Below are 26963 nucleotides of genomic sequence, written 5' to 3'. Positions count from 1 at the left end.
CTTAGCAGAAACACAGGATCACTACCTTGCCTTCTCACAGAACGGCGATCTGCCTTGTTTACATCGGCAGTGTGCCGTTCTGCTTCTCCCAGGAATGATTGACGGGTCCCGGTGGACATCGAGTCCACCGTATCGGCTGTGTCCAATCACAGCGGGAGCAAGTCGCTGGGGGCGTGTGTGCCTCAGACCCGGAAGTCGCCTTGCCGCAGTATATACAGTATACGGTCTGCAAGTGGTTAAAGTACATTTTTTCTACATGAATGATGGTTTGAATTTAAGCTAATCATATCATTCATTATGGAAAAAGTATTTTTATGTCCACTGACAGTCATTGGTTTTGTTTTATATCATAATCCCAATTAGAGAGAATCATATTTTTGCAATGGATACAATAAGGTATTCTAGTACATATACAGTCAGTTATATCTGACACTCAGCAATCCTTTGGTCACCACGTCTGAAACACTTGGTTGAGGTTTCTAAATATTTCCTGGTAAATTATTATGAATTAAGATAGATCCTAGGTTTGGTTTTCCTCAATCCTCCCCGATTGCTTGGGTTTGTGACTGGCATGTAGAGTAAGGTGACACATTATATATGGGTAATATGTATGGACATGCTGGGGTCAATGAAGATAAGAGCCAGTTATCCTGCCAGAGTATCTTTAGAATGTGGGAGGAGACCGGAGTACACAAAGGAAATGCACACATTAAGTAGTTTGAAGCTGGTATATGGTTGGACATTGTTTAGTTTCTATACAGAGTAGTGTAGAATTCAGGTGGCAGATGGGTGGTGGTGTTCCTGTACCAATATTTCACCCTTAACAAAAAAAGCAGAGTTTTTCTTTTAGTGTTAGGTCAGGTCACTAGGGATCGTGGATTTAACTGTTCAGAAATCTATGAGGGACTATATGGGCATTGTTGTTGGTTATGGAACGTTGGACTGACAGTCTTGGTAACACACCTGCCTTGACAAGTATTCTTGTCATATTTTCTTTAGCTCTATCTGTTATTATCTTTAATAAATGTTATACTTTAAGTATTTGTGTGATCTCTCTTTGCACATATCAAACACAAACCCAAAAACGTGAAAAAACAGACGTGAACAGCTATAGCTCTCAACTCCTAAATTAGCCTCAGTATCTCAGAATTCTAAAATATTGAGGCAGATTCACTAAAGAAATTGAGAATCCTCACAAAATAGTTTGTGTGAATATTCACTTCAAGTATCCAATCATGTGAAAATCAAATTCTTGCCTTTTTATATTATCTGCACATGACTGGATAACTGAAGTAAATTGGACAATGCATTGTGTGAAGGCTGTCAATTCCTTTAGTAAATACATCTTACTATCTTTCAATTGTTAAAGTATTTTTTTCATCTTGATCCCAGTGCCCTTTTGTATTTTGGACATAAAGTTTGCTGTAATATTTTCTGTGTTCAATGTATAATATGTTGTTTTTATTGTTTCACCCCAGTGCTTAGCTGTCCATAAGAGACCCTCGTACTAATTCCATGTTTTATGAAGAAGGGGCAATCTGGAGGACAGTGTATATTTCTTGTGAAAAATATACACAGCTAAACAGCTAAAGACCCTACAAAGTCAAAAAGTTAGCAAAGTTAGCTTGGATTGCATTATTGATCTTCATAAAGTGGCTGTTTATGGATGCTTGGCTACAAATTCCATATTCCCTGTACTGCTTCTGAAAATGTTTTTAGTGTCCTTTTTGGTCCTAGTAAAATTTATCAAACAGTTCCACTCACAGAGGAAGCGGCCTTAATCGCTTTTACAGCTTCATCAAAAACACGTTTTGGCAGACGAAGATTGGTTGTACCGCTGTCCACAATGCTTTTATCATAATTGTACTGAAAACCAAAAAAAAAGAGAGAAAGTTACAATATTAAAACAACTCAGTTTATAGAGAAAGGTTTCCACTTTGAGCTTTAATGTAAATATCTCCTCCATGTGCACAATGAATATGACATTTCTGCAGTTGTGGGTGACACGAGGATTAGCAGTGCTTTAGCAATTTCAATGGATTTCTAAGGCTAAGGCATAGTTTACAGCTGTGTGGTGCATTTTAATTGTGTTTCATTTTTGCATGTATTTTAGGTGCATTAACCCCTGAACTCTATATAGTATGTGTTTTGATGAAAGGGCATGAAAGATGCAGAATTGTGTGGCTTTATGCCTCATCCAGGTTTTGCCGGTCAGCAGAGACTTTTTCCTGTTTTGGGCCTATTTGTCTTCTTCTGCCTGTGGGTATGTAGTCATGAGTGGGGGGGGGGGGGGGGGGGGGGGGTCCCAGTCTGTCCTGTCTGACTACTTTCCTACATCTTGCTGGGTACAATACTCATAATTGAGAATACTTCATTGGGGTTGTGTTTTGAGACTGATGGATAACAACAGTTTTTGTCAATTATAATGTTTGATGTTATGAGCTACATTCCCCGAGTATGGTCACCCTGTGGGTTCCTTTCTAGTTTCCTTGTACATCGACCCTTTTGGCTACAATATTGTAAGGATTGAAAAAATGAAGTGGATCCCGAGGAAGCTCTTATCAGGTAATGATCCACCTGCTCTTCATTTCTTTGCATGCTGTTGTATATTCTCCATGCTGGAAATGTAGCTAATGACAAATGTTTTTAAGAAATGTTAATTTTTAATGGTAAAATAAAAATGTTTTTATGCATGTTTTTTCTTTTTGATTGTTGTCTGGGCACATCAAAATCCCTATTACCATAGCCCCTTCATTTCGGGACATTTGGGTAATTCTCTGTTGTTTATAATTTGGGATAGTGCCAATAATATATTTGGACAAGATCATCCACCCATTATAGAATTTCCTAGATTTTTCTCTTTCACTTTCTGAATTCAAGTCTACTTTAACCACTTCCATACAGGGCATTTTCACCCCCTTCCTGCCCAGGCCAATTTTCAGCTTTCAGCGCTGTCGCACTTTGAATAACAATTGCGCGGTCATACAACACTGTACCCAAATGAAATTTTTATCATTTTTTCCCCACTAATAGAGCTTTCTTTTGGTGGTATTTGATCACCCCTGCGTTTTTTATTTCTTGTGCTATAAACAAAACAAGAGTGACAAGTTTGAAAAAAAACACAATATTTTTTACTTTTTTCTATAATAAGTATCCAAATTTTTTTTTTTTTTTTTAAACAAATTTTTTCCTCAGTTTAGGTCGATACGTATTCTTCTACATATTTTTGGTAAAAAATATCGCAATAAGCGTATATTTATTGGTTTGCGCAAAAGTTATAGCGTCTACTAAATAAGGGGATAGATTTATAGCATTTTTATTATTATTTTTTTTTTTTGCTAGTAATGGCGGCGATCTGCGATTTTTATCGTGACTGCGATATTGCGGCAGACAATTTTGACACATTTTTGGGACCATTCACATTTATACAGCGATCCGTGCTATAAAAATGCATTGATTACTGTATAAATGTGACTGGCAATGAAGGGGTTAACCATGAGGGGGCGCCGTAGGGGTTAATGTGTTGCTAGGGAGTGATTCTAACTGTGGGGGGAGGGGATTCACAAGGGGAGGAGACCGATCGGTGTTCCTCTGTACAAGGAACATACCATCGGTCTCTTCCCATCTGACAGGACGTGGATCTGTGTGTTTACACACACAGATCCACGGTCATGCTCGGTTACCGGGCTATCGCGGGTGCCCGGCAGACATCGCGGCCGCCAGGCACGCGCCCCGGGACCCGAGCGATGCGGCGGGCGCGCGCGCACCCCCTGGGCTGCCTGGGAGGCTGCGCCGTCATATGACGGTGGCCCAGAACAACAGCTGCACTGTCCCGCCGTCATATGACGGCGGGCGGGCAGCAAGTGGTTAAAGATGAATTCAAAGTATGATTTTTTTTTACATAGTTACCTGAATCCAGCTTGGACCAATGTATCTATGTATATACCATACCTGGTCGATGCCCCTGGAAGCTGGAAATCACTGAAGTAAACGTCCGCTACTCCAGTGATCTCAACTTGCTTTCTTGTCTCATGCCAAGCAGCTGCCTTTCTGCATTTTGGACACAGGAGGTCGGCCACTTGTCACGGGCGTCATTCAGAGAATGATTTGCATTTTCTGGATGAATGCAAAGTGTTTTCTGATTGGTCGAGATAGAGAGGCGGGGTGATGACATTAGTCCACGATAATAGCAGTGTCTACTACAGTGATTTCCAGCATTCAAGGGATCTTCCTGGTATAACACATAAATAGTTACATTGGTCCAAGCTGGAGCAATGTAACTATGTGGAAATATGCATATCTGAACTTCAGCTTTAATAGAAATATTAGCTAATCTACAGCTACAAAAGTGCACATTTTCAAATTAATTTGCTGCAAATTTCATGTAAACGCTAATCTAAATCTTATCAGAATTTCAAGAACACTCACCTCTTTACAATCCATCATCAAATCCTGTCCATTAATCTCAATTTTCACAATGATGACCTCATAGTACCATTCTTTTCTGATTGGTGTATACCAGATATTACCCACATATAAGGATGGATCAATTCCTCCAATTACCTAAAGAATGCCATATAAAGATAAATTATTAGTATAAAGTTTGGCCTTACCGTCTATTCAAAACAAAAAAGAAGTTCTAGACTTTAGTTCATTTTAATGAAAATATTTTTTTTTTCTCAGCAATGCCTACATTTTTATTGCAAAAAAACAAAAACAAATACAAAACTGTTGGTAATGTATAACTATGAGAATGCCTAATGTCAAACTGAAGTCTTACACTGTTTTTGCCTTTTGTCATGTATCCTATCTTAAAATGATTTTCCTTATAAACGCCTTAAATCTAAACTAATCTAAATCCATTCAGCTTAAAAAAAAAATCACAGTAGATACTGGAACCTCCCATGGATAGCAAGTGATAAATACGTGTTTAGTTTAGGGGAGGTTTAAAGCAGAGGATTATTTAGCTTTTTCCTACAGACTTCCTCCTGACACACAACTCGTCCCACAAATCTGCATCTCTTCATCACCAGTTGTGCAGCTGCCTCCTCACAGATGTCGGCACTAACAATGAAGGACATTGAGGGCCTGGCGATAGTCCGAGAATGAGGGAATGAGCAATAAGGTAAGTATTCCTCTAATTTGAACCTCCCCTAGACTTAATGAGTATTTAAGGCCCCTTTCACATGGGGCAGATTTAGTTTTGATCAGCATGGGATCCGCCCACTGATCCCCTGCTGAGCCGAGCAAAGCAGGCATATGACAGGTCCACCAGACAAAGCCTGCTCTGCTATGGGCGGCCAGGTGTAAACGGACAGAGGAGACTGCCCTGTTATCTGATCCGCCTAGACAGAGGAAGACAAATCTATTTCTGTTTACACCCGCCAGTTAATAGGGATGAATAGACCATCCGATCAGGTCCGCTTGAAAAACTGATAGGCGGACCTGATCGGACCCTTTGTGTGAAAGGGGCCTAAAGCCCTGTACACACGGGCAGAATGTCAGGAGATGTTTGTTGTTCCAAAAAAAAAACTGCCAACATTCTGCCCATGTGTATGTCGGTCTGTCCTACAGAGTCCGGCCATTTGACAGGCTTCTGTCGAACGTGCATGCTGGAAAACCAGCATCTGGCCAATGGCAGAGAGCGCTGATCAGAGTGTTCTGGCGGGGGACCATCCCCCTGTCAGAACACAACAGCTCAGCAGGGGAGATCGCTTGACTAACCTTGCATGGTTAGTACAGTGGCTCCGACCAGAGCCGACAGGTTTTTTTTTTTTCGTGCAACCCGCTGGATTCCATGAAAAAAAAACTGTAGTGTGTACCAGGCTTAACTCTTGCTATCTCAGGGAAAAGCAGGAAAAATAGTGAGGACCACCTGTGCAGCATGGACTTAAAGTATAACTGAAGGCAAAACTTTTTTTTTTTTTTAGTTTTGGATAGAGTGCAGAAACTAGAACGCTTGTCAGTTATTATGGCTGTCTGTGCCCCATTAGAAAAATTCACCCTCTCTATTTGTCCTGTTTACCATTATGATTGAAAGTGAGAGTAAATGAAAATCCCAAATTTTGGATTGTCCCCAGAAAAATAATAGAGAGGCAATCTCCCAATGGGGACAAAAGTTTTCATGACCTGGGGGTCCCCAAGGAATTTCCTTCTGGCTAGGCTGGATGGTGGAACGAGCTCATACAAACCAGCCACTGCTATTTCTATTCCACACTGACAGCTCTCATATTAAGGAGGAAAACACAATCCATTTGCTCAATAAATTCTCCCTCTATCCTCCTTCTTACACACAGCACATAAGATTTAATATTTATAAAAATAAAATTATGCACCTGGGAAGTGATTATAAACCTTCAGTTTTTTAAGCACTTTCAGCAGCTAATTTGACCACTAAGGTCGGCCAAACATGGTTCTTATCTCCGCTGGTTCAGCAGGAACCTGTCGAAATTCGAACCTTTAATGGGCAGGCTGAATGTACCAAACTGATCGATCAAGCTGGGACTCCTTTTCATAGTGTTCTTTCCTCTTCAGGGAGGGTTCAAGTTCTCCTGGGGCTACTACCCCTAAGAGAGAGCTGCTGAGACAGGAAATTACACTCAGCAGGAGCTTGGCTGAGGGCCCATAGGGAATTGCTAATTGAGTTTTGCTAAAGGGAGCTGTCCTGTAGTCCTGGTCTGGAGAAGTAGCAATCAATGGGAGGACAATCTTCTCAATAGAAAATCTGTACAGGAGCAACACACACTACAGTCCCAAATCGGGTCTTACCCACAATGTCCCAAGAGTTGTCTGCCACCCAGCATCCACAGGTATATTCTTAGTGAGGGAGCTCCCTCACCTATATCCTCAGGCCCACTGATATTGAAATATTGATTTGTGTATTATTTCAAGCAAAAATAATTGTGTATTTATGACCTCAAGCCTTTATTCAAAAATGATGACATAAAGGAAATATGCAAAAATGTCAAATCTGGGGCATTCAAATAATGGCCTAAGATTATATATACGGTTTTACCTCACAGAACCCGAAACTCACTATGTTACTCAGTAAACAATAATTTAAAAAACCAAATGTATTTATAGGTCAAACTCCATTTAAAGTCATCAAATATCTCACAATTGCATATCAGCAGATAAAAATCCATTAGAAACCACTTATCATTATGCAGGGCAGTGCTTATTTTTTATACTACAACACAATTTCTAGCCAATATCATCAAAAAGGTTTAATTATTCCTATAGTATGGCTGTTCTTAAACAGAACATTGATTTTTTATATCAGTGGCCCATGGGAGTATATTTCATTGCAATACATCAATTCACATATATTTTGTGCTGCAGGTTGCTGGCTTAGTTTCTGTAATAGTTTAAAAGGTGTAGGAATGTAGTATTTTTTCAAATTCTCTTTTATATTTGTAATTCTGTAGGAGGCAGAGAGCTTTAGTCAGCTTGTCTGTTGGTGTTTTTTAATTTTTTTTGTTACCCCAACACTTCATATTCCTGATATGTGCCTGCTGTACCATGTACTTGTATGAGAAAGTATCCTGTTCTCTTTGTATTGTTTCCTTAACGTGAATGTCCCTGGATTTCCTGCTAGTCTCCTTGCTTAACTATTAAAAAATGATCACACTAAGCAGGAGAGCACACCATGGTCAGTTCTCTAGCTGTGATGGGATTCTAGCATGCTCTCCTCCAATGATCAGACTTGTCCTGACACCCCCCCCCCCCCCGCTGCACAGCCATTGACTGTGAAGCTCAGTGTGCTGCTGCTTCTCCTCCCCCAGCTCTTATGTAGCTGAGAACAGAGGGAATGTGATCACTTATTAAAAAGGGGAGAAAAAAAGATGTATAGTATTTTTTTATATCTATACAAAAATGTTTTGCCCTTTATTTCTATGGTAAACTGAATTGGTTGTTTTTTTAAGGTGATCAATTACAATCACTTTAAGTATAGAGTGATTTCCCTCAGTCACTTGCTGTCTTGAGCTTGCCCCAGCAGGATGTGCTAGATGTGAAAATCTCTATTATCGATATTTGATGTCCTAGTCAGTCAGCAGTTGGGGGCCTCCTAATGTGTGCTGCATGAGTTTTTTAATACCAGAGACACTTCTGGCACATGGTCTTCCCTTCTGGGCTTTTTCCTAGAAAGGGTGTTGCTCTAACAACTGTCTTTACTCTAGGATCTTCCCTTCTGCGAAGACCCCTGGAAGATGGGCTAGCTGCCATGAATGTTCTACTCGGGCCTAGAGGAAACACATTGCAGTTGACTCCTACAGTGGCAGAGTTGAGTGACTGTTTGGAAAATAACCACAAGAATTTTTCTGTGCTGTCCTGCCTTGAATACTAACACTGAGATACCACTAGAACCTCAGTTGTCAAGAAGCCAATTTGAAGTTTAGGTGTTCGGCCAATATAGCCTTTTCGGAGGTAGCCCCAGAATGCTAGAAAGATGTGCAGACGACTAGAAACTATCTACGTATAATTCTTCAGTTATCCAGTGTTCCATCCACTGTCCTTGTTCTTCATGCACTAGCATGGCTCCCAACTGTCCCTAATTTTGAGGGACTGTCCCTGATTTACAGCAATGTCCCTCTGTCCCTCTTTCCTCCTCATTTGTCCCTCATTTTGGTCTGATCTATACAGCTGTATATAAAATGCACTATTTATCTTTCAAAAAGTGTTTCCCAATGCTAAACCTTTCATCCAATTTCTAAATTACTGCATTTGTACATTTTAAAAGCCAATATAAAGGAATAGTATTGGTAAAAAAAAGCACTTGTTGATTTAATTAAACTTTTTTTGGCTTAAATCTCTTTTAAGGGGGTGTGGCAGGGGGCAGGTCCTATGCCTACATACATTTGCTACTAGGTGTCCCTCATTCCCATCTCAAAATGTTGGGAGGTATGCACTAGTGAAATAAAACTACAAAAACTAAACTGACTGGTACCCATCATTCTGTACATACTGAGCAAATAATCACTCCCTAAGGGGAATGTGGCTAAGACCTTGCCAAGTATGTGGACTTAGAACACTCATAATGTAGCCATTGGTAAGCTGAATATCAATTTTCATTTATAATTATTTAGTCTCTTTACCAATAGCACTACAAAAGATATAAAAGTAAAACAGATATAAATATAAAAAAAACTTTGATTAGCTGATTGAATGGTTTAAAGACTGATTGGGACAATCTATTGGTATTGTTTTTAGTGGTTGCTAGGATGCCAATAAGTGTGATCCGAATATACTGTATTTTGTTACAGAAGCTGTAGAACCAAGCTTACATATATATGTATTCTGTCCAAACTAATGTAAGATACATACAAATAAAGATATTTTAAATATATGGTTTATATGGTATAATATTTTATATGGTTATATAGGGTGGTTAGATCGTTTATAATGGTGCTGGTTGATATTATGATCTAAATGTGAGTTATTGTGATGTTGCAAGTGATGGGGGATATTTTAATAGTGGTATTTGGGAGGTGAGAGGCCTATTAATACCTTTGCGTTATGGTAAAGTGCAGCATAACAGGTGTTACCATGACGCATTGTAAGACATGCAATGTGGTGCATTAAGGCGCCATTTATCTTAAATGGCACTCCAACCTACTATTACAGTACAGTGGAACCTTGGTTAACGAGTACCGCGGTTAATGAGCGTTTTGAAAGACGAGCAAATTTTTTTTTTAAATGCCGACTCGGTTTGCGAGTGTGGTCTCGCAAAACGAGCAGAATTCAAGCTAATGGGTTGTACATTTGGCCAGAGGTGCGGGGGCGCAGGTGACACTCGGAAAGGTTCGAATACGTTTGGAAATACTCTGAAACACTCGGAAATACTCCATTCTTGAGTGTTACCGAGGCTTTCCGCGTTCAGCCGAGCTGTCCCCGAGTATTTCCGAGGCTTTCCCACGCCCCCACCTCTGGCCACATGCGGTATTGTATGCAATAGAAGTCAATGTGGAACTAATTATCTTCGTTTCCATCGACTTCTATGGGGAAACTCACTTTGATATGTGAGTGCTATGGATTGCAGGCATTCTCCTGGAACGGATTATGCTCGTAATACAAGGTTCCACTGTACCTGCATTACAGTGAATGCCATGCTTCTGGTGCCCTATGTAAAATAAAAAAAAAAAGTCCTGTGCTTTCTTTGGTGCATTATGTTTGTTGCCAGCTCATTTAAAATGGCCTATGCTGCTACCTAGATCCAATGTCCATAAAAACATTATGTTTTTTGTTAACTGAACTGAACAGGATTGAAGAGAAAATGGGTCGATTGTTGGCTAGGATTGCTCGGTCTCAACAGTCCTCCCCATCCATAGGAGACATTCGCTGTACCAATGGGCGGTTGGTGAATGATCCTGAGCTAATAATTACGGAACTAGCATCTTTCTACGCAAACTTGTACAGGCCTAGTGACGGTTACACTGATGAGGCACTGCAGGACTATCTAGAAACAATATCCCTACCAGTTTTGACCCGTCAAGCTAGCCTGGAGCTGGAAGCTCCGTTAACGCTAGATGAGCTGAAGGAGGCCGTGGCCTCTTTTCCTACCTGCAAGGCACCAGGGGATGACGGGCTTCACGTGGAAGTCTATACCCAATATGGGGGAGGTAATTTTACCTAAACTACTGGAAGTATTTAATGCTGCGCTCGACTCGGGACAGCTACCTACCACTATGTCCAGGGCAAATATCATACTGTTACTCAAACTAGGCAAGGACCCATTAAATCCCAGCTCATACAGACCCATCTCATTGCTCCAAAGCGACGTTAAAATACTAGCCAAAATTATAGCCCTAAGAGTTAACAAGATTATTCTAAACATTATTCACCTGGACCAGGCAGGTTGCATGTCCCGAAAATCAACTGCAACTAATCTTAGAAGACTTTTTTTGAACATGCAGAAAATGTAGGCAAAAGGGCACTGTTGTCTCTTGAAGCCAATAAAGCATTCAACAGTGTCAGCTGGCGCTATCTCTGGGCTGTACTGTCCAAATTTGGATTTGGCCCTAGATTTATCAAGTGGACAAAACTACTGTACAGCTCTCCACAGGCTGCCATACGCTTGTCAGACAGGACGTCTCCTGCCTTTGCACTGGGCAGGGGGACTAGACAGGGCTGCCCCTTGTCCCCCCTGCTCTTTCCACTGGCCAGAGAGCCTCTTGCTGCCCAGGTGCGGGATCATCCACAGATCAGGGGATGGCATTGTCCCAAACTCCATAGATATTGGAAGGGAGTCCTGGCCACGCTTAACCAGGTTTTCCAAACTAATGTCCCTCTTGATCCACTATGTTGCCTTCTGGGAGTACTGGAGGGGACAATCCCAGAGGAAATGACCAGGATGGCCTTTGCCAGAGCCCTATTCCAAGATAGGAAAATAATACTTATGGGCTGGAAATTCGCCACTCCACCGTCGATTAAATCCTGGATTCAGCACATGGTAATACCCTTATCATGGAAAAATACATATATCGGCATAGGCGGAACCCTTCGAAATTTGAGAGATTATGGGCTGCATGGCTTGATACACCCAGGATTAGTCCCAGGGAACTGGTACAGATGAGGCTGTTCAGATGCCCATAAGCATAATGGCTGCCTGGGGAAATGCTAGCTTTTAAAAATAAAGTAACATTGTAGGGAAAAAGCGGGGATGTTGAGGCTGCCAGTACCATGACAGGGAATCGCAGAGTATCACCATACAGATTTTAAATAAACATTATATGTGCCACAAACCGAATACTTATTGTTACTCAGGTATTGAAAGGAATGACTAATGGTTATGTCAATGTTCTTTCACTGACAAATTGAAGTGTAATGTGATGTATGTTTTGATTTGATTTGTTTTTTCTTTTGCAATAAAAACCTTTTGATTTAAAAAAAAAGAACAGGACTGAAGAGGCGATTAAGGGAGAAACGAGCACTTAATTGATAAGAAAATATATATTTTACAGAAAACACAACTAAAAGTGGTTCTTATCCAGCTGTAAAAAAGAAAACCTTAAAATAGTGGTTGGTTGGCAGTAGTTCCAGCAGATTCAGTAGATTGTTTCAAACAAAGCACTGTGCCATGAAGCAAAAGAACATTTGGATATCAGTGTACAGTCTGGTTGTTTTTTCTGTAAAGTTTCTAAAAAAACAGACACACTTGATGACTACAATTTTTTTACAATATACGTTCCTGATTTTTATTTTTTTTTATGTATATTAGTTGTTATATACTGGCATGACAGCTGGAATCTGAATAGCTGCCTGGTGAGCTATACCTTCACTTTACTTACCCCAGTTGCATACAAGAAATTCCAAGTATAAGCTGGAAAATAAATGATAGATTTCTAGATTCTCACCATACTTCCGCCCACAGAAGCAGAAACATTGCTGTTCTTTATAGGGTAAGCTGTCCCACAAAGCTGCAGGGAAAAGATGTTGGGTACCCGTGTTTGCTTTACAAGAGAGTCAAAGAAAGGTTCCAGCGTGTCATCCGGCTACAAAATCATGGAGAAAAAAACTTTAAGTATAGGGCATTTGAAGGTTTAAGTGAGTTTCATATTATCAGTAGTTTATAGTCAGTATCTATTTAAGCTGTAACAAAACTGGAAAATATGTGATTTCTAAGAAATTAGAGTGTATTATCATCTAGTTTCATTCTCACTACATATGCAAACTGTTAACCGCTGTGATTGCTTACTGCCTAAGCCACCTCCTATTTCTACTCAATAGAAATATCTAATGCGCCAAATAAATTTTTGATAATTAAGTTGATACATTCACACTGCTCTGTCTGTTGATTCACTTTGATCAGTGCATTAGACATTCCTATAGATTGGAAATAGGGGGAGGCTTGGGCAGCAGCCAATCAAAGGTAACAGTTTGCATACGTAGTGGGCATGATACTAGCCACTAATGCACTCTCATATTTTAGAAATCACATATTTTCCCAGTAAATCAAAACTCAACAAAAACCATGAATACAATATAAAGTAAGACTAGGAACAAATTCTGCTAATAGTAAGCATTGCCCAAATTTTGGAGAAAAGCCAAAGGGGTCCATTGAGTTCTGACATGTCAGCAGTAATGTTGAGACAAGTCGGTAACCAATATTGTTACTAAAGATTTAATATTAGTTACTGTATATGCTTAACCCCCTGACTTCTAAGGTATGTTTTAGTATTCAAGATTTTTAGAGCCAACTATAGGCTTTTAGGTAAAAGTGATCCAGGTGGCTTTAGAGCTTACTCAATCACTGTTACAAGGTTGGTCAGAAATGTAGACGGAAACTGGGACCAGTAGATAGGCAATACCTATTGTTTACAAAATCCACTGTTCTTCCTTATTTAAGTTATTCTGTATGGTGTCCACTGCATTGCTATATACTCGTTACTCAGCTCTTTTTTGCCCAGTGCTTTTGATAAGACCCATTACAGGCAAAAAGAGGGAAATGTACAGTATTTACTGGGCTGCATGTATTACTGTTACATTTTTGATACTTGGACAATACTATAATCTATAGTACTGGTAAACCATTAATTCCACTTCAGGGCTTGTACTGGCTTTAATAAATCTGCTTCATTATTAGTGGGTTGTTGATTGTTGGGCTCAGGCACAGAGCGGGTGATAAGTGGTAATAACTGGAGGACCCAAATACTTGGCAGCTCCCCAGGGAGTCACTCGGCAATTGCAAGTCCAATCCCCAGAATTCTTTAAACATAACAAGAGTGTTCCCTAGCCAAGGATACCTTCAGTCTCCAAGAGGCTGAATATTATTGAAAAGCTCATGGCTACCCACTTGGTATCGATTTTTAGAGCCAGCTATAGACTTTTAGGCAAAAGTGATCCAGGTGGCTCTAGAACTTACTCAATCACTGTTATGAGGTTGACCAGCGATGTAGACGGAGACTGGGACCAGTAGATAGGCAATACCCATCGTTTACAATATCTACTGTTCTCCCTTATTTAAGTTATTCTGTATGGTGTCCTTTGCATTGATATAAGCTCGTTACTGTTGATTGTTGGGTCCAGGCACAGAGCGGGTCATCAATGGTTATGACTGGAGAACCCAAACACTTGGCAGCTCCCCAGGGAGTCACTATGCAATTGCAAGTTCAATCCCCAGAATTCTTTAAACATAACAAGAGTGTCCCCCAGCCAAGGATACCTTCAGTCTCCAAGAGGCTAAATATTAAGATTGAGAAGTCTGTGCCTTCTGTTTTTTCCTTGGCCAGGAATTTTAAGGCAGTGATTTGTAGGGGAAGTTTAACACTCAAAGGTTGAAGTCTTGAAAGTGCAGGTGCACTTTAAATGGGTTTATGCTACTATTGAAATGATTTGAAAAATGTATTAGCTTTGTGGAAAAAAAAAAATCTTCAAACTTTCAATATCTTATTTAGTGTCCAAATTTTACAATAACTCCAGTTTGTGACAGCAGTATACAGTACATTTACTCACCCTTGCAATTTCAGCATATGCAAGTCCCAGAATTCCTTCCCAGTTAGAACCATTGATAAAAAATTTGTCAGAGTCTGTGATGGCTGCAATATTTGCCACAACAGTAACATTGGGTCCATGTGGGATTGTAACCAAGTCCGTTCCCAATTCCCCTTCCCATTTTCCCTGAGTGTATGGAACATACACTCCTCTTCTGACATCTCTGTATGTTCTGGACCTATAGAAACACAATGACAGAAGAAGAGTGAAAAATCAGCATAAGGTAGAGGGTAACAGAGACAGAGTATTCTGATTAGTTCAGTATAGCTTTGGAATGTACTACCTTTGAGCAGACATTTATACGAGGTACTGTTAAGGCATTGGTAGAGCCAAAACTATTTTGGTAGTCAATTTTTCAAGTACTCTTCCAGTGACTTCCACTCTGTTTCCCATGGTTTAAAAATTCCACCATCTTTATGCTTTATTGGTGATCTTCCTGAATGATTTCTATGACTAGGCATGCAATCCCCACCATCTGCTGTAAAATATTCCACACTGCAATATTGTCGCACTGAGGCTGCGCACTTGGCCTTAGAATTGTTGTAAACCTCTAAAATGAAGAATGAACAAAGCATATCCTTCTATACTTTATACTTGCCTCAGTCCAAAGCACTTAGTGTGATCTCTGTCTGCTGTGTCCTGCCTCTGTTATCTGCATTGTCAGGTGACAGATGCCCCCAATTGGGGTCTGGAGTGCACCGCAAGGTAGTGGACCCTACAGCTGACTGCTGCGGATGGAGCTCTAGGTGATACAGGAGAGCAGGTACTCTTTAGTACCAACACGGATGACACTGGGAGCTAGAGCATGAGATTTCCCAGGGCGCAAAATCTAAGAGCCAGTGGGTTTTTACCAGAGGCCCCTAGTGGTGGGGAGGAATTTAGCTGCAGTCTGGCTCCAGGTCGTGACCCCTAGGGTCCCCCAGCTCACGCTCACGGTAGACTACAGGGAGGTAGAGAGATAGTCAGGAGATAGCCAAAGGTCGGGGGAACAAGCAGGTAAGGATAGTCAGGAGATAGCCAAAGGTTGGGGTAACAAGCAGGTAAGGATAGTCAGGAGATAGCCAAAGGTTGGGGTAACAAGCAGGTAAGGATAGTCAATAACAAGCCAAGATCGGTAGCACACAGAAGCCAAACACACAATATTGATCAGCAGGACTGGCTTGCAGTGCACAGGTTAATACAGAGTTCCGTGATAGGGGCTGGGGTGGAGCCATGCTTTAAGGAGAGATTACTTAACCACTTCCGGACCGCCCATCGTCGTTATATGTCGGTGCTTTGAAGAAGGATATCGTTGTTATGGCAGCAGCTAGCTGCCATAACCCCGGTATCCTCGTCTTCAGTGAGCAGTCCGGTTTCAGATAAAAGTGGTCTCTGTGGCGGATTCGCGGCAAGATCACTTTTATCGGCGGTGGGAGAGGGCCCCCCCTCCCGGCGCGATTCGGTGCCCTCCACCGCTGACGTGTCTGTCCCCTGCCTGGGTACGGAGACGAGTGAGGGGAAGATGGCCCTCACCCGTCTCCATATCACTACATCAAAACGTCACTTCCGCCCATAGCTCTTAAAGGGCCATTTTTTTTGTTCATTTTTTTAAATGACAACATTTTATCTTTATCTTTTTTATTGCATTTTAATGTAAATATGGGATCTGAGGTCTTTTTGACCCCAGATCTCATATTTAAGAGATCCTGTCATGCTTTTTTCTATTACAAGGGATGTATACATTCCTTGTAATAGGTATAAAAGTGACACAATTTTTTTTATTTTTAAAAAGTGTAAAAAAAAGGTAAAATAAATAAGAAAAAGAAAAAATTTTAAACATGCCCCGTCCTGACGAGCTTGCATGCAGAAGTGTGACTAGCGCCCGCATATGAAAACGGTGTTCAAACCACACATGTGAGGTATCACTGCTACTGGTAGAGCGAGAGCGATAATTCTAGCCCTAGACCTCCTCTGTAACTTAAAACATGCAACCTGTAGAATTTTTTAAACGTCGCCAAGGAGGTTTTTAAGGGTAAAAGTTTGTCGCCATTCCATGAGCGGGCGCAATTTTGAAGCGTGACATGTTGGGTATCAATTTTCTCAGCGTAACATTATCTTTCACAGTATAAAAAAAATTTGGCTAACTTTACTGTTGTCTTATTTTTTAATTCAAAAAAGTGTATTTTTTTCAAAAAAAGTGCGCTTGAAAGGCCGCTGCGCAAATACGGTGTGACAGAAAGTATTGCAATGACCGCCATTTTATTCTCTATAGTGTTAGAAAAAAAGTATAATATTTGGAGGTTCTAAGTAATTTTCTAAGAAAAAAAACTGTTTTTAACTTGTAAACAACAAATCTCAGAAAGAGGCTTGGTCCTTAAGTGGTTAAGCAGCCAGGTGGGAGTGGCTGGCCTCCTAAGCTGAACACATGGAGAGGTAAGCTGACAGACAAGCATTACTGCATATCCATGACATGCATGAGTCACCTCTGACACGTCTGACAGCTTATGCCGACTCCAAGGGATCCAGGGGGTTGAGGAGGGGGCTCCAGCACACAACATGTGATTGACAGCCTCAGCTGTGTATATGAGACTGTGTAGACCCAGATAGAAAGCAAGCTGCAAATCTGAAAATGACTTGCTGAGCTATTAATAGACTTGCCAGGCTTCACAAGTTTGTTGCACAATTGCAGCAAGTTTGCATTGCATGACTCCAGATCAGAGACGTGCAGTCAGGGGAGGCAGGTGAGGCAGGGCCATTAACATAAAAAAAAAAAAAAAAATCGAGCTTATGACCTATGGTTCCAGAGATATGGGGCTCCGTGCGCAGCCTGTCTGAGCTAAATACAGAGCGGCCACTTTAAATACAAGCTGGCACACTGTTTGCAGCAGACTGAGAGGTTGAGCTCACATTGCCTCTCACTTTTTGTCATAGGCACTGAGCTCAATGAACAGCTTGGAGTCTTAGAGCAATGGTAAAATACCATTGGTCCCAGCTGTCCAATAAAAATGCTGCAGTGGAGGCACGCCTCTCACTGCAGTGTCATAGAAGGGGCATGTGTCTAAAAGACAAATACTCCCTTCCAGCCCAGCCCTTTTAACTACAAGGAAAAAACGTGTTTATTGGTATAAGATTTACCCACAATCCCATGTTTTTCTCACACAGTTAAAAGGGAGAAATTGATTCTGTTGAAAAAGTACTGTTATATTCAAGCTAAATCATATATTTATATGCTATATGTTATAACATAATGATTTATTATTTTATCTATTTACTGTGAAATTACTGGTTGGAAGTTATAACTTCAAACTTCAGTATTTTGTCCGTTAAGCCACCTGCTTGAGTACAGTTTTTGAAAATATAGTAAATTACCTTTAAAACAATATATAATAATTACAGTATTTGTATATAACTTAATCATGATAATTAACCTCCTGCCACCCAAGCCAATTCTGACACTTCTCTCCTACATGTAAAAATCATTTTTTTGCTAGAAAATTACTCAGAACCCGCAAACATTATGTATATTGTTTTAGCAGACACCCTAGGGAATAAAATGGTGGTTGTTGCAACTGTTTATGTCACACGGTATTAGTGCAGCAATTTTTTTAACCACTTCAGCCCTGGAAGATTTGTCTGCTCAATGACCGGGCCATTTTTTGCGATACGGCACTGCGTCGCTTTAACTGACAATTGCGCGTGCGACGCTGTACCCAGACAAAATTGATGTCATTTTTTTTCCAACAAATAGAGCTTTCTTTTGGTGGTATTTGATGATCTCTGTGGTTTTTATTTTTTGCGCTATAAACAAAAAAAGAGTGATGATTTTGAAAAAAAAACAATATTTTGTACTTTTTGCTATAATAAATATCCCCATTTTTTTTTTTTAAAAAAAGCAAATTTTTTCCTCAGTTTAGGCTGATATGTATTCTTCTACATATTTTTGGTAATAAAAATCGCAATAAGCGTATATTGATTGGTTTGCACAAAAGTTATAATGTCTACAAAATAGGGGATAGATTTATGGCATTTTTATTATTATTTTTTTTACTAGTAATGGCAGTGATCTGCATTTTTTATTGGGACTGTGACATTATGGCGTACAGATCGGACACTTTTGACACATTTTTGGGACCATTGACAATTATACAGCGATCAGTGCTATAAAAATGCACTGATTACTGTGTAAATGTCACAGGCAGGGAAGGGGTTAACAATAGGGGACGATCAAGGGGTTAACTGTGTACCCTAGTGTGTGTTCTAACTGTGGGGGGAGGGGACTGACTATTGGAGATGACAGATCGTGGGTCCTAGCTAGTAGGAACTCACAATCTGCCTCTCCTCTCCTCACAGAACAGTGATTTGTGTGTTTACACGCATGTCTCTATTCTGGCTCTCGTGCCCGCGATCGCACGTGGCCGGCGGTCATCGCGACCGCTGGCCACGTGCATTGGCACCCCTGCAGTGCAGCAGGTATGTGCCTGCTATCCTGCTTAAAGGAGCCAACGGTTGCTTTGGGACAATGGGGTTAGACCACTGCCTTGCTAAAGAAGGTGAGGGTAAGCCCCGGTTCACACAGGGGCGACTTGTCAGGCGACTTAGCAGCCTGACAAGTCGCGTCCCGTTCTGTACTACGGAACCGTTCTAATAGGAGCGACGCAAGTTGCTCCGACTTAGAAAAAGGTTCCTATAGTATTTTTGGGGCGACTTCAGGGGTCTTGCATTGACTTCTATACAGAAGTTGTTTTGCAAGTCGCCGCTGAATTCATGTGCAGGTCGCCTCGGTGAGTCGACCTGTAAGTCGAGTTGCCCCTGTGTGAACCGGCACTTAAGGTGATGGAATGGCCAAACATGTCTCCAGACCTAAACCCTATTGAGCATCTGTGGGGCATCTTCAAATGAAAGGTGGAGGAGCACAAGGTCTCTAACATCCACCGGCTCTGTGATGTCATCATGGAGGAGTGGAAGTGGATTCCAGTGGCAACCTGTGAAGCTCTGGTGAATTCCATGCCCAAGAGGGTTAAGGCAGTGCTGGAAAATAATGGTGGCCACGCAAAATATTGACACTTTGGGCCCAGTTTGGACATTTTCACTTAGGGGTGTACTCACTTTTGTTGCCAGGGGTTTAGACATTAATGGCTGTGTGTTGAGTTATTTTGAGGGGACAGCAAATTTACACTGTTATACAAGCTGTACACTCACTACTTTACATTGCAGCAAAGTGTAATTTCTTCAGTGTTGTCACATGAAAAGATATAATAAAATATTTTTAAAACGTGAGGGGTGTACTCACTTTTGTGAGATACTGTATAAAGGTTTACAACTAATTTAATCATCAGAGCATAAAGCAAAGCTGCACTTTGCCCATGCATGGCAAAGCAACAGGTTTGCCTTTCTGCTCCTTTACCAAACAGCACATACTTACCTTCCCTTTGCAAAGACAGAAAGTCCCATGTAAGAGCCGGTTCACACCAGAACGAGGTACGGGAAAATCGTATTCCGTGCGTGTTTCATGCACTGCCCTTAAAACTCACTTTCTTTGTGATCTGCTGAGGGAGCCAATACATTGTTAATGGCATTCCAAATGCAGATCATAAATGCAGTGCGTCTGCAGCACCAGATCGCGTGGTACTGCAGTACTATGCAATTTGGTGCGGCACCTTTTACAAAAGTAGTGCATGCACTACTTTGTTGTGCGATCCGGTGTGATTTTAGTGCATTCAAGTGAATGGGCTGAAAATCGCACTGCAGAGAAACGCACAGGAATCACGCAGGAAAGCGCATCGCGTTTCTGTGTGATTCTGGTGTGAACTGGCCACAAGAGTCAAAAAGTTGGAACCTGCTCAGGGCTGGGCTTATATGCACAGCCATATAACAGAACTGGTCTGCATGGATAAATCACCGGTTTGCTATAAATCTGGATCAGGTGTTCACAGACTGCCTAATCTGTATCTTGACCTATTAGGATGCATTTATGTGCTTTTACCTGATAATTCTTCTGCTTCCAAATCTCAAATGTGTCAAAAAAAACAGCGATCACATTTCTAACAAGTGTTGCTTCAAAGACATGCAGAATATTGATGCAGCATCCAATGATGATTCAAGTGATTACTCTCTACCAAAAATCTGCCTTTCTAAATTCAATCTAAAACGATCAGCCTTATCAAATTTTTTGCAGGAAATGAAATGAAGTAAAAAAGCAAAGGAAATTAGGTTCAACCTGTTCACGGGTTCACAAGTGAATGTGATAACCTCAAATGAAGTTCAACAGGAAGAGCTTTCTAAACCACTCATTTGTACCAAATGATGCTTTGTGGATACGGTAGAGATTAAAGTGATTTAAAGCTTTGATCTTTTTTAATAAAATAATAAACATGTCATACTTACCTGCTCTGTGCAATGGTTTTGTAAAAAAATTTCAGGCCCAATCTATGTGTTGTGAGAATACATATTAACGTGCAGCAATGCACATTACATGACGCATTGTGGTGCTGTTCATTATTCATACATATGCATTGCAGCAAACATTTTATGACACTTCCGTTAATTGTAATTTTTGTAGTTTGGAAGCCCATTCACTTAATGCAATGCATGTTAGCGCATGACACAACATGCATTAATGTACTGCCCAAATATAAATGGACCCCTATGGATTATTGTGCGTTCTAAAATAAATTATTTATTTTCTTAGTATGCAGCACTTGAACAGATAATAACAAGCTCACCAGCTGCTGTTTGCTCTGGTTTCCATAGTAACCTGTCCTCCATCTGTCTCCTTACCAGCTGAAATTTTAACAGTTTAACTGCCCGACCATCATATTTTATTATGTCTCAGATAATGCAACTAAAATCACTATTGCCAATTTAAACAGAAGCCACTAGATATTTACTCAAGGATCGCCAACAGACTAAGAACATTGGGGAAGGAGGGGGATTACTAAAATTGGAGCAGCCAGTCTAAAGCACTTGTGTATGACAACCAATTAGCTTCTAGCTTTCATTTTCAAAGCTTAAAGTGGTGTTCCGGACGAAATTATACTTTTTAAATAAAAATACCCCTATAATACACAAGCTTAATGTATTCTAGTAAAGTTAGTCTGTAAAATAAGCAGTAGTTTGTTATTTTATAAACTTACAGCAGGCCGTGGCCATCTTAAGTCTGGGCATCTGAAGCCAGACTGTATTTCTTCCTGGATCTCATCCATGCAGATCTCGTACATGCTCAGTGCAGCACAAGCAGTGTAATAGGTTTTTAGGTCAGGTTTCCATAGCAACGGCAGTGTCAGAGGAAGTTGCCGCCCCTTCCCAGAAAGCATTGCAAACAGGAAATGATGCGATGGGCCACGGCCAGGGAGGAGGGAGTGAAAAATGAATACAGCAGATATACAGTAAGTGCTGAGAAAAAAAAATATCCAATTCGTTTACAGTGCACAGTTTAGTGAGGGATGCTGAAGAGTTGTAAAAGTGGGTGGAACTCCACTTCACTTTAAATGGATGGGTTTAGTTCCGCTTTAAAGCAAAACTAAAGGCAAAATAAAATAAATTACAAGCAGGCGGGCTGTTTTTTGCAGACGAGACATACTATGAGGTTGATTTACTAAAACTAGAGTGAAAAATCTGGTGCAGCTCTGCTTGATAGCCAATCAGTTTCTAACTTCAGCTTATTCAGTTAGGCTTTGATAATAAAACCTGGAAGGCGATTGGATTCTATGCAGAGTTGCACCAGATTATGCACTCTCCAGTTTTAGTAAATCGACCCCTAATGCTCCGTACACACATTTTCCATCGGATTTTCCGACACACAAAGTTTGAGAGCAGGATATAACATTTTCCGACAACAAAATCCGTTGTCGGAAATTCCGATCGTGTGTACACAAATCCGACGGACAAAGTGCCACGCATGCTCAGATAAATAAAGAGATGAAAGCTATTGGCCACTGCCCCGTTTATAGTCCCGATGTACGTGTTTTACGTCACCGCGTTTAGAACGATCGGATTTTCCAACAACTTTGTGTGACCGTGTATATGCAAGACAAGTTTGAGCCAACATCCGTCAGAAAAAATCCTAGGATTTTGTCGGAATGTCCGAAAAAAGTCCGACCGTGTGTACGGGGCATTAGTTTATTCTGCAATGGAATACACCTAAAAAAAACAAACATCTAGGTGTAGCGATTATTTTAAAAGGTATAAAAGACAATAAAAATACACTCACTAGATTAAAGTGGATCAAGGGTTGTCATAGACGTCCATAGGATTACCGTGAATCTGCAGGGCTCAGCAGGCATGTGTTCTTGATGGAAGTGCAGCTGTCAGACTTCAGGCTGGAACATAAGCATCAGCAGCTTCCAAAAGTGGCAAGATGGCTGCGGCTTCAAAGAGCACCATGGTTTGAAATAAAGGGCCCTCCTGTCTGCCCTGAAACATGTAGCCACATCCCCTCCACCCCCTGTCATCACCCAGCCGAGAGAGGGGCTGTTTGGAGCCGCAGCCATCTTGCCACTTTTGGAAGCTGCTGATGCTTATGTTCCAGCATTAAAGCGGGGTTCCACTCAAATTTTTAACTTAATCTTACCCCCTTCCGTTAATTGCATAGATGTTTAAATGCCGCACAAATTTTTTTTTTATCGCTGTAATTACCTTTATATTGTACTTTATTGTGGCACTTCCTGTCTCTCCTCCCTTGGGAGTAGGCATGTTTATTGCCTTGCCCCGGCGCCGCACTGTCTCCTGGGAGCTTAGTGTCAGGCTTCCCAAGATTCAGTGCGGAAACAATGATCATGTGTGTGAACAAGCTGTGAATGAACAGCATTCACCGCATCCAGGAAATCAATGCTTGTGGGCTTCACATGCCCACAAGCAAGATGGAAACAGCCAGCATCACATTTTTTAAGTTATTCTTTAGTACGAAAACAGACAGAGGCGGAAATATTACACCCAAACTGTGAGTACTAATTTGGGGTTAGCAAAGTGTCTGAATGACCTAAAAAAAAAAAAAAAGATTGGTCGCCGGACTCCCGCTTTAAGTCTGACAGCTGCACTTCATCAAGAACTCTGCTTCAGCCAGCCACATGCCTGCTGAGCTCCGCAGCCTCACAGTGATCCTATGGAGGTCTATATGCATCTATGACAAGCCTTGATCCACTTTTATCTAGCGAGTGCATTTTTATTGTCTTTTATATTGTCTTTTTAAAATAAATCGCTACACCTAGATGGAGGCGCCCTCTTGTGTTTGTTTTTTATATGTGCATTAGGATCTCAAGACCTTATCTGAGAGGAGCTGCATTAATTTTACCTGGTGGCCCTCTTATGTGCCCTGTTTAATGATGGTTGGGTTCCAGTCAGCCCAAAAGCTTATTCTTTTTCAATGAAATACACCTACCTGCCTTCTCGCAGTCTTCCATGACATGTAAACTGAGCTGTGCATGCACAACTCTGTTTACATTGTTGGCACGGTCCCTATGTGCCAGGATGATTGACTCCTGTGCATGCCAATGACAATGGTTGAAGAGTGGCACCTGGAAGGAAGAGGGGAGAAGATGCCGGCGCCGGTGAGGGACCTCTCATGGACATCAGACCCTTGGAGATGAGGTAGGTATAGTTCCTAAGATTCATCAAGACTGGCGCAGTTTTTGCAAAAGTATTTTGCATATTTTCTAAAAGTGGCGCAGTGTGTGCCAAATTCACGTACATGTCCAGAACCTGCGCCACCTTTAGAACGCATTCAAGATACTTTCACAAAATCTGTCTCAGTATGTCAACAGAAAGTTTGTCTTAATTATTTCAACTTCCATAAGATACGAACTGTTGGTATTTTATTTTGAATTTGGCACAGGTGTTGCGCCACAATGTAGATGTAGAGCGAATTTGGCACACAAGTAGCTGTCAGAACCAAAACAGACTTTTTTTGAGTTAGGCGCAACACATTAACAAGAGCAATTGACGTCAGAAAAGTGGCACAGCAGCTTTACTGAATTCCCCTTTGTGACTTTAGTTCCACTTTAAAGCAGAACTAAACCCTCCTATAGTTTTCAGACAAGGAAGCTGCCATGTTGGCCTCTTTTTGATCTTCAACTGCCATTATAATGCACATGTGATCAGTTATGACCCCAGCCATGTGATGGTTTGACAGTGTGGTTGAGTGCACAACCAATGTGATGGTTACCTTCCCAGCACGTGCCAAAACTGTTTTTTGAGACTGTTAAATTGATAGGTTTAGTTCCACTTTAAGGGAATGTGTATTCCCATATAATCCAGTTTTGACATTTAAATGGGCTGCCAAAGTATAAGAAAGCACAACAAGTAGTGGCAAACATTACTTTTTCAGGTTTGCCATACCAAACTGCATGGCACTGCGGTACCACGTGGTTCTGTGGCAGCAAATGCACTGCATTTGCAAGATGCATTTGGGGTGCCGTTAACAAATAATTTTGCAATGGTAGCATTTTCACGCTTGGTGCGGGAAACATGCACAGAACATCCCTATCCGGCACCATGTATCAGTGTGAACCGATCCTAACTGAACAAGCTGAAGCTAGAAGCTGAGTGGTTACTATGCACAGCTGCTCCCATTTCTATCTACTCCAGTTTTATTACTGTCCACGCACTATTTACTTCAAGCATTACATTTTGTTTTTGATGCATGCTGATTTCTCAAGCTAGTTAATGATATAATAATGCAAATTAAATAACATTATAATAGTAATATAATAAAAAATATATATTCAAAAGAAATATAAAATAGGTAAGACCCAAATGTGGCTGTAGATTTTGAATACAAAGCCTTCAAGCTGGAAGGAAATCAATCATTAATGTTGCCATTTACAGTAAATACTTATTTAATTCTGCACAGATAATTGACTTAGGGAATTACACAATAAAGATTCTGTATGTAAACCTTGTATTAGGATGTATTATTGCCAGCTGTCACTGGCTTCCATATGCATCATCAGTATTTGTTGCGTAGAATGTCCAGGTGAGCTTAAAGGGGTTACTATGGTTATAATCCGATCCCCTTCCTGACTCATTAAAAAGTATCAGTAGGCCATCTTCCAGTATTTATTCTTTACAGAAGGACTCCAATTAGTAGAGGAAATGTGAACACGCACAGATACAAGTCAATCACACTTAACCCTACTATGTTCTTTATAGGATTTGTAGAGTTGACTTTCCTCACTGTGTCCCTGCTGCACACATGGGTGTCCTGGCCTTCTTCATTTTTGGAATGAAAGTAGCTTCCTTACTACCCAGAGGAGATTGCTGGTACCGAAGTGTTAGGTCATCGAGGACACAGTTAGGAAAGCTTAGATTTCAAAACAGCAAATCTCATGAAGGATGCTGCAGAGACAAGTGAAAGTGACATGTCACACTTCCTTTCCATTATTCTACATACTTACACTTCCTAAAGATCTGCTTTAAGGCCTCATGTACACTGCTGCTGGTAAACAGACCTTTAGGAGCAGTTGGGCGTTTTTTTCAGCTGCCCCTGAACTCTCCTCTATGTCATCTTATCAGTACATGTACACAGAGGTGGTTATAGTCGTTTCTAAGCAGGCGAGTTTAGAAGCATTTTTTGTAAAGCAAAAAAATGCGTTCAGGATGGATGTTAAGAGGCATTTGAAATGCCAAACACCTGTAACAGCTTGTAAACACGTGTAAATGCGGTAACTCGCATTAAGCTGCATTTCGTCTACCGGCGTTTTTAATTTCTGACTATTTGAAAAAAAAACTAAATCTTCCTGTCGGTTTCAGCCATGGAAGCTGCCATCTTGGCCTCTGTTTGATCTTCAGCTGCCATGGTGCTGCACATGTGATCAGTTATGATACCAGCCATTGGATGGTTTGACAGTATGGTTGAGAGCACAACCAATGTGACAGTAACATACCCGGCACGTACTGTGAATGTAACTGTTTTTTGAAACGGTTAAATTGATGGGTTTAGTTCCAATTTAAGGCTAGGTTCAAATATATGCAGGTCCTGACCATTCATTTGAACGAGCTGCTGTACCTGCAGAAAACAAGGTAAAAAAAAAAAAAAATATGTGAAAAGTGTGGGGGCATTTGTATTCAGCCCCCCTGAGTTAATACTTTGTAGAACCACGATTCGCTGCAATTACAGCTGCAAGTCTTTTTGGGTATGTCACTACCAATATTGCACATCTAGAGAGTGACATTTTTGCTCATTCTTCTTTGCAAAATAGCTCAAGCTCTGTCACATTGGATGGAGAACGTCTGTGAACTGCAGTTTTTAAGTCTTGTCACAGATTCTCAATTGGATTTATGTCTGGACATTGACTGGGTGAACTGCCGCTTAGGGCACAGCCAGGGCCAGCGCTTCCATTAGGCAGCTTAAAGCGGGGGGTCCACCTATCTATCGTTTTTTTTTTTTTGGAGTTCATTCACAAACTTTTCTGCTCATGATTATCTACTCACATGTTCTGTGTAATAAGTCCGCCTGTGTCCGATTTCGTTGTAAAGAATAACTTATAAAATTCACTGAA

At 40.9% G+C, this 26963-nt stretch overlaps 1 protein-coding gene across 1 annotated transcript in view; it reads right to left on the bottom strand.

The window, feature by feature from the left end:
• The window catches only part of BACE1 (beta-secretase 1), a 68293-nt gene that overhangs the window by 18485 nt on the left and 22845 nt on the right, over nucleotides 1-26963 (bottom strand). Inside the window, exons 3-6 of the mRNA XM_073602490.1 lie at nucleotides 14452-14668; nucleotides 12354-12491; nucleotides 4429-4563; nucleotides 1765-1866 (exon numbers count right to left, since the gene is read on the bottom strand). Coding sequence (XP_073458591.1) covers nucleotides 1765-1866; nucleotides 4429-4563; nucleotides 12354-12491; nucleotides 14452-14668 — 592 coding nt within the window. The remainder of the gene's footprint in view (nucleotides 1-1764; nucleotides 1867-4428; nucleotides 4564-12353; nucleotides 12492-14451; nucleotides 14669-26963) is intronic.

The sequence above is a fragment of the Aquarana catesbeiana genome, linkage group LG10 (genome assembly GCF_042186555.1).
Source record: "Aquarana catesbeiana isolate 2022-GZ linkage group LG10, ASM4218655v1, whole genome shotgun sequence".
NCBI lineage: Eukaryota > Metazoa > Chordata > Amphibia > Anura > Ranidae > Aquarana > Aquarana catesbeiana.
The sequence above is the reverse complement of the archived record's forward strand: the minus strand, read 5'-3'. Positions and strand labels throughout refer to the sequence as shown.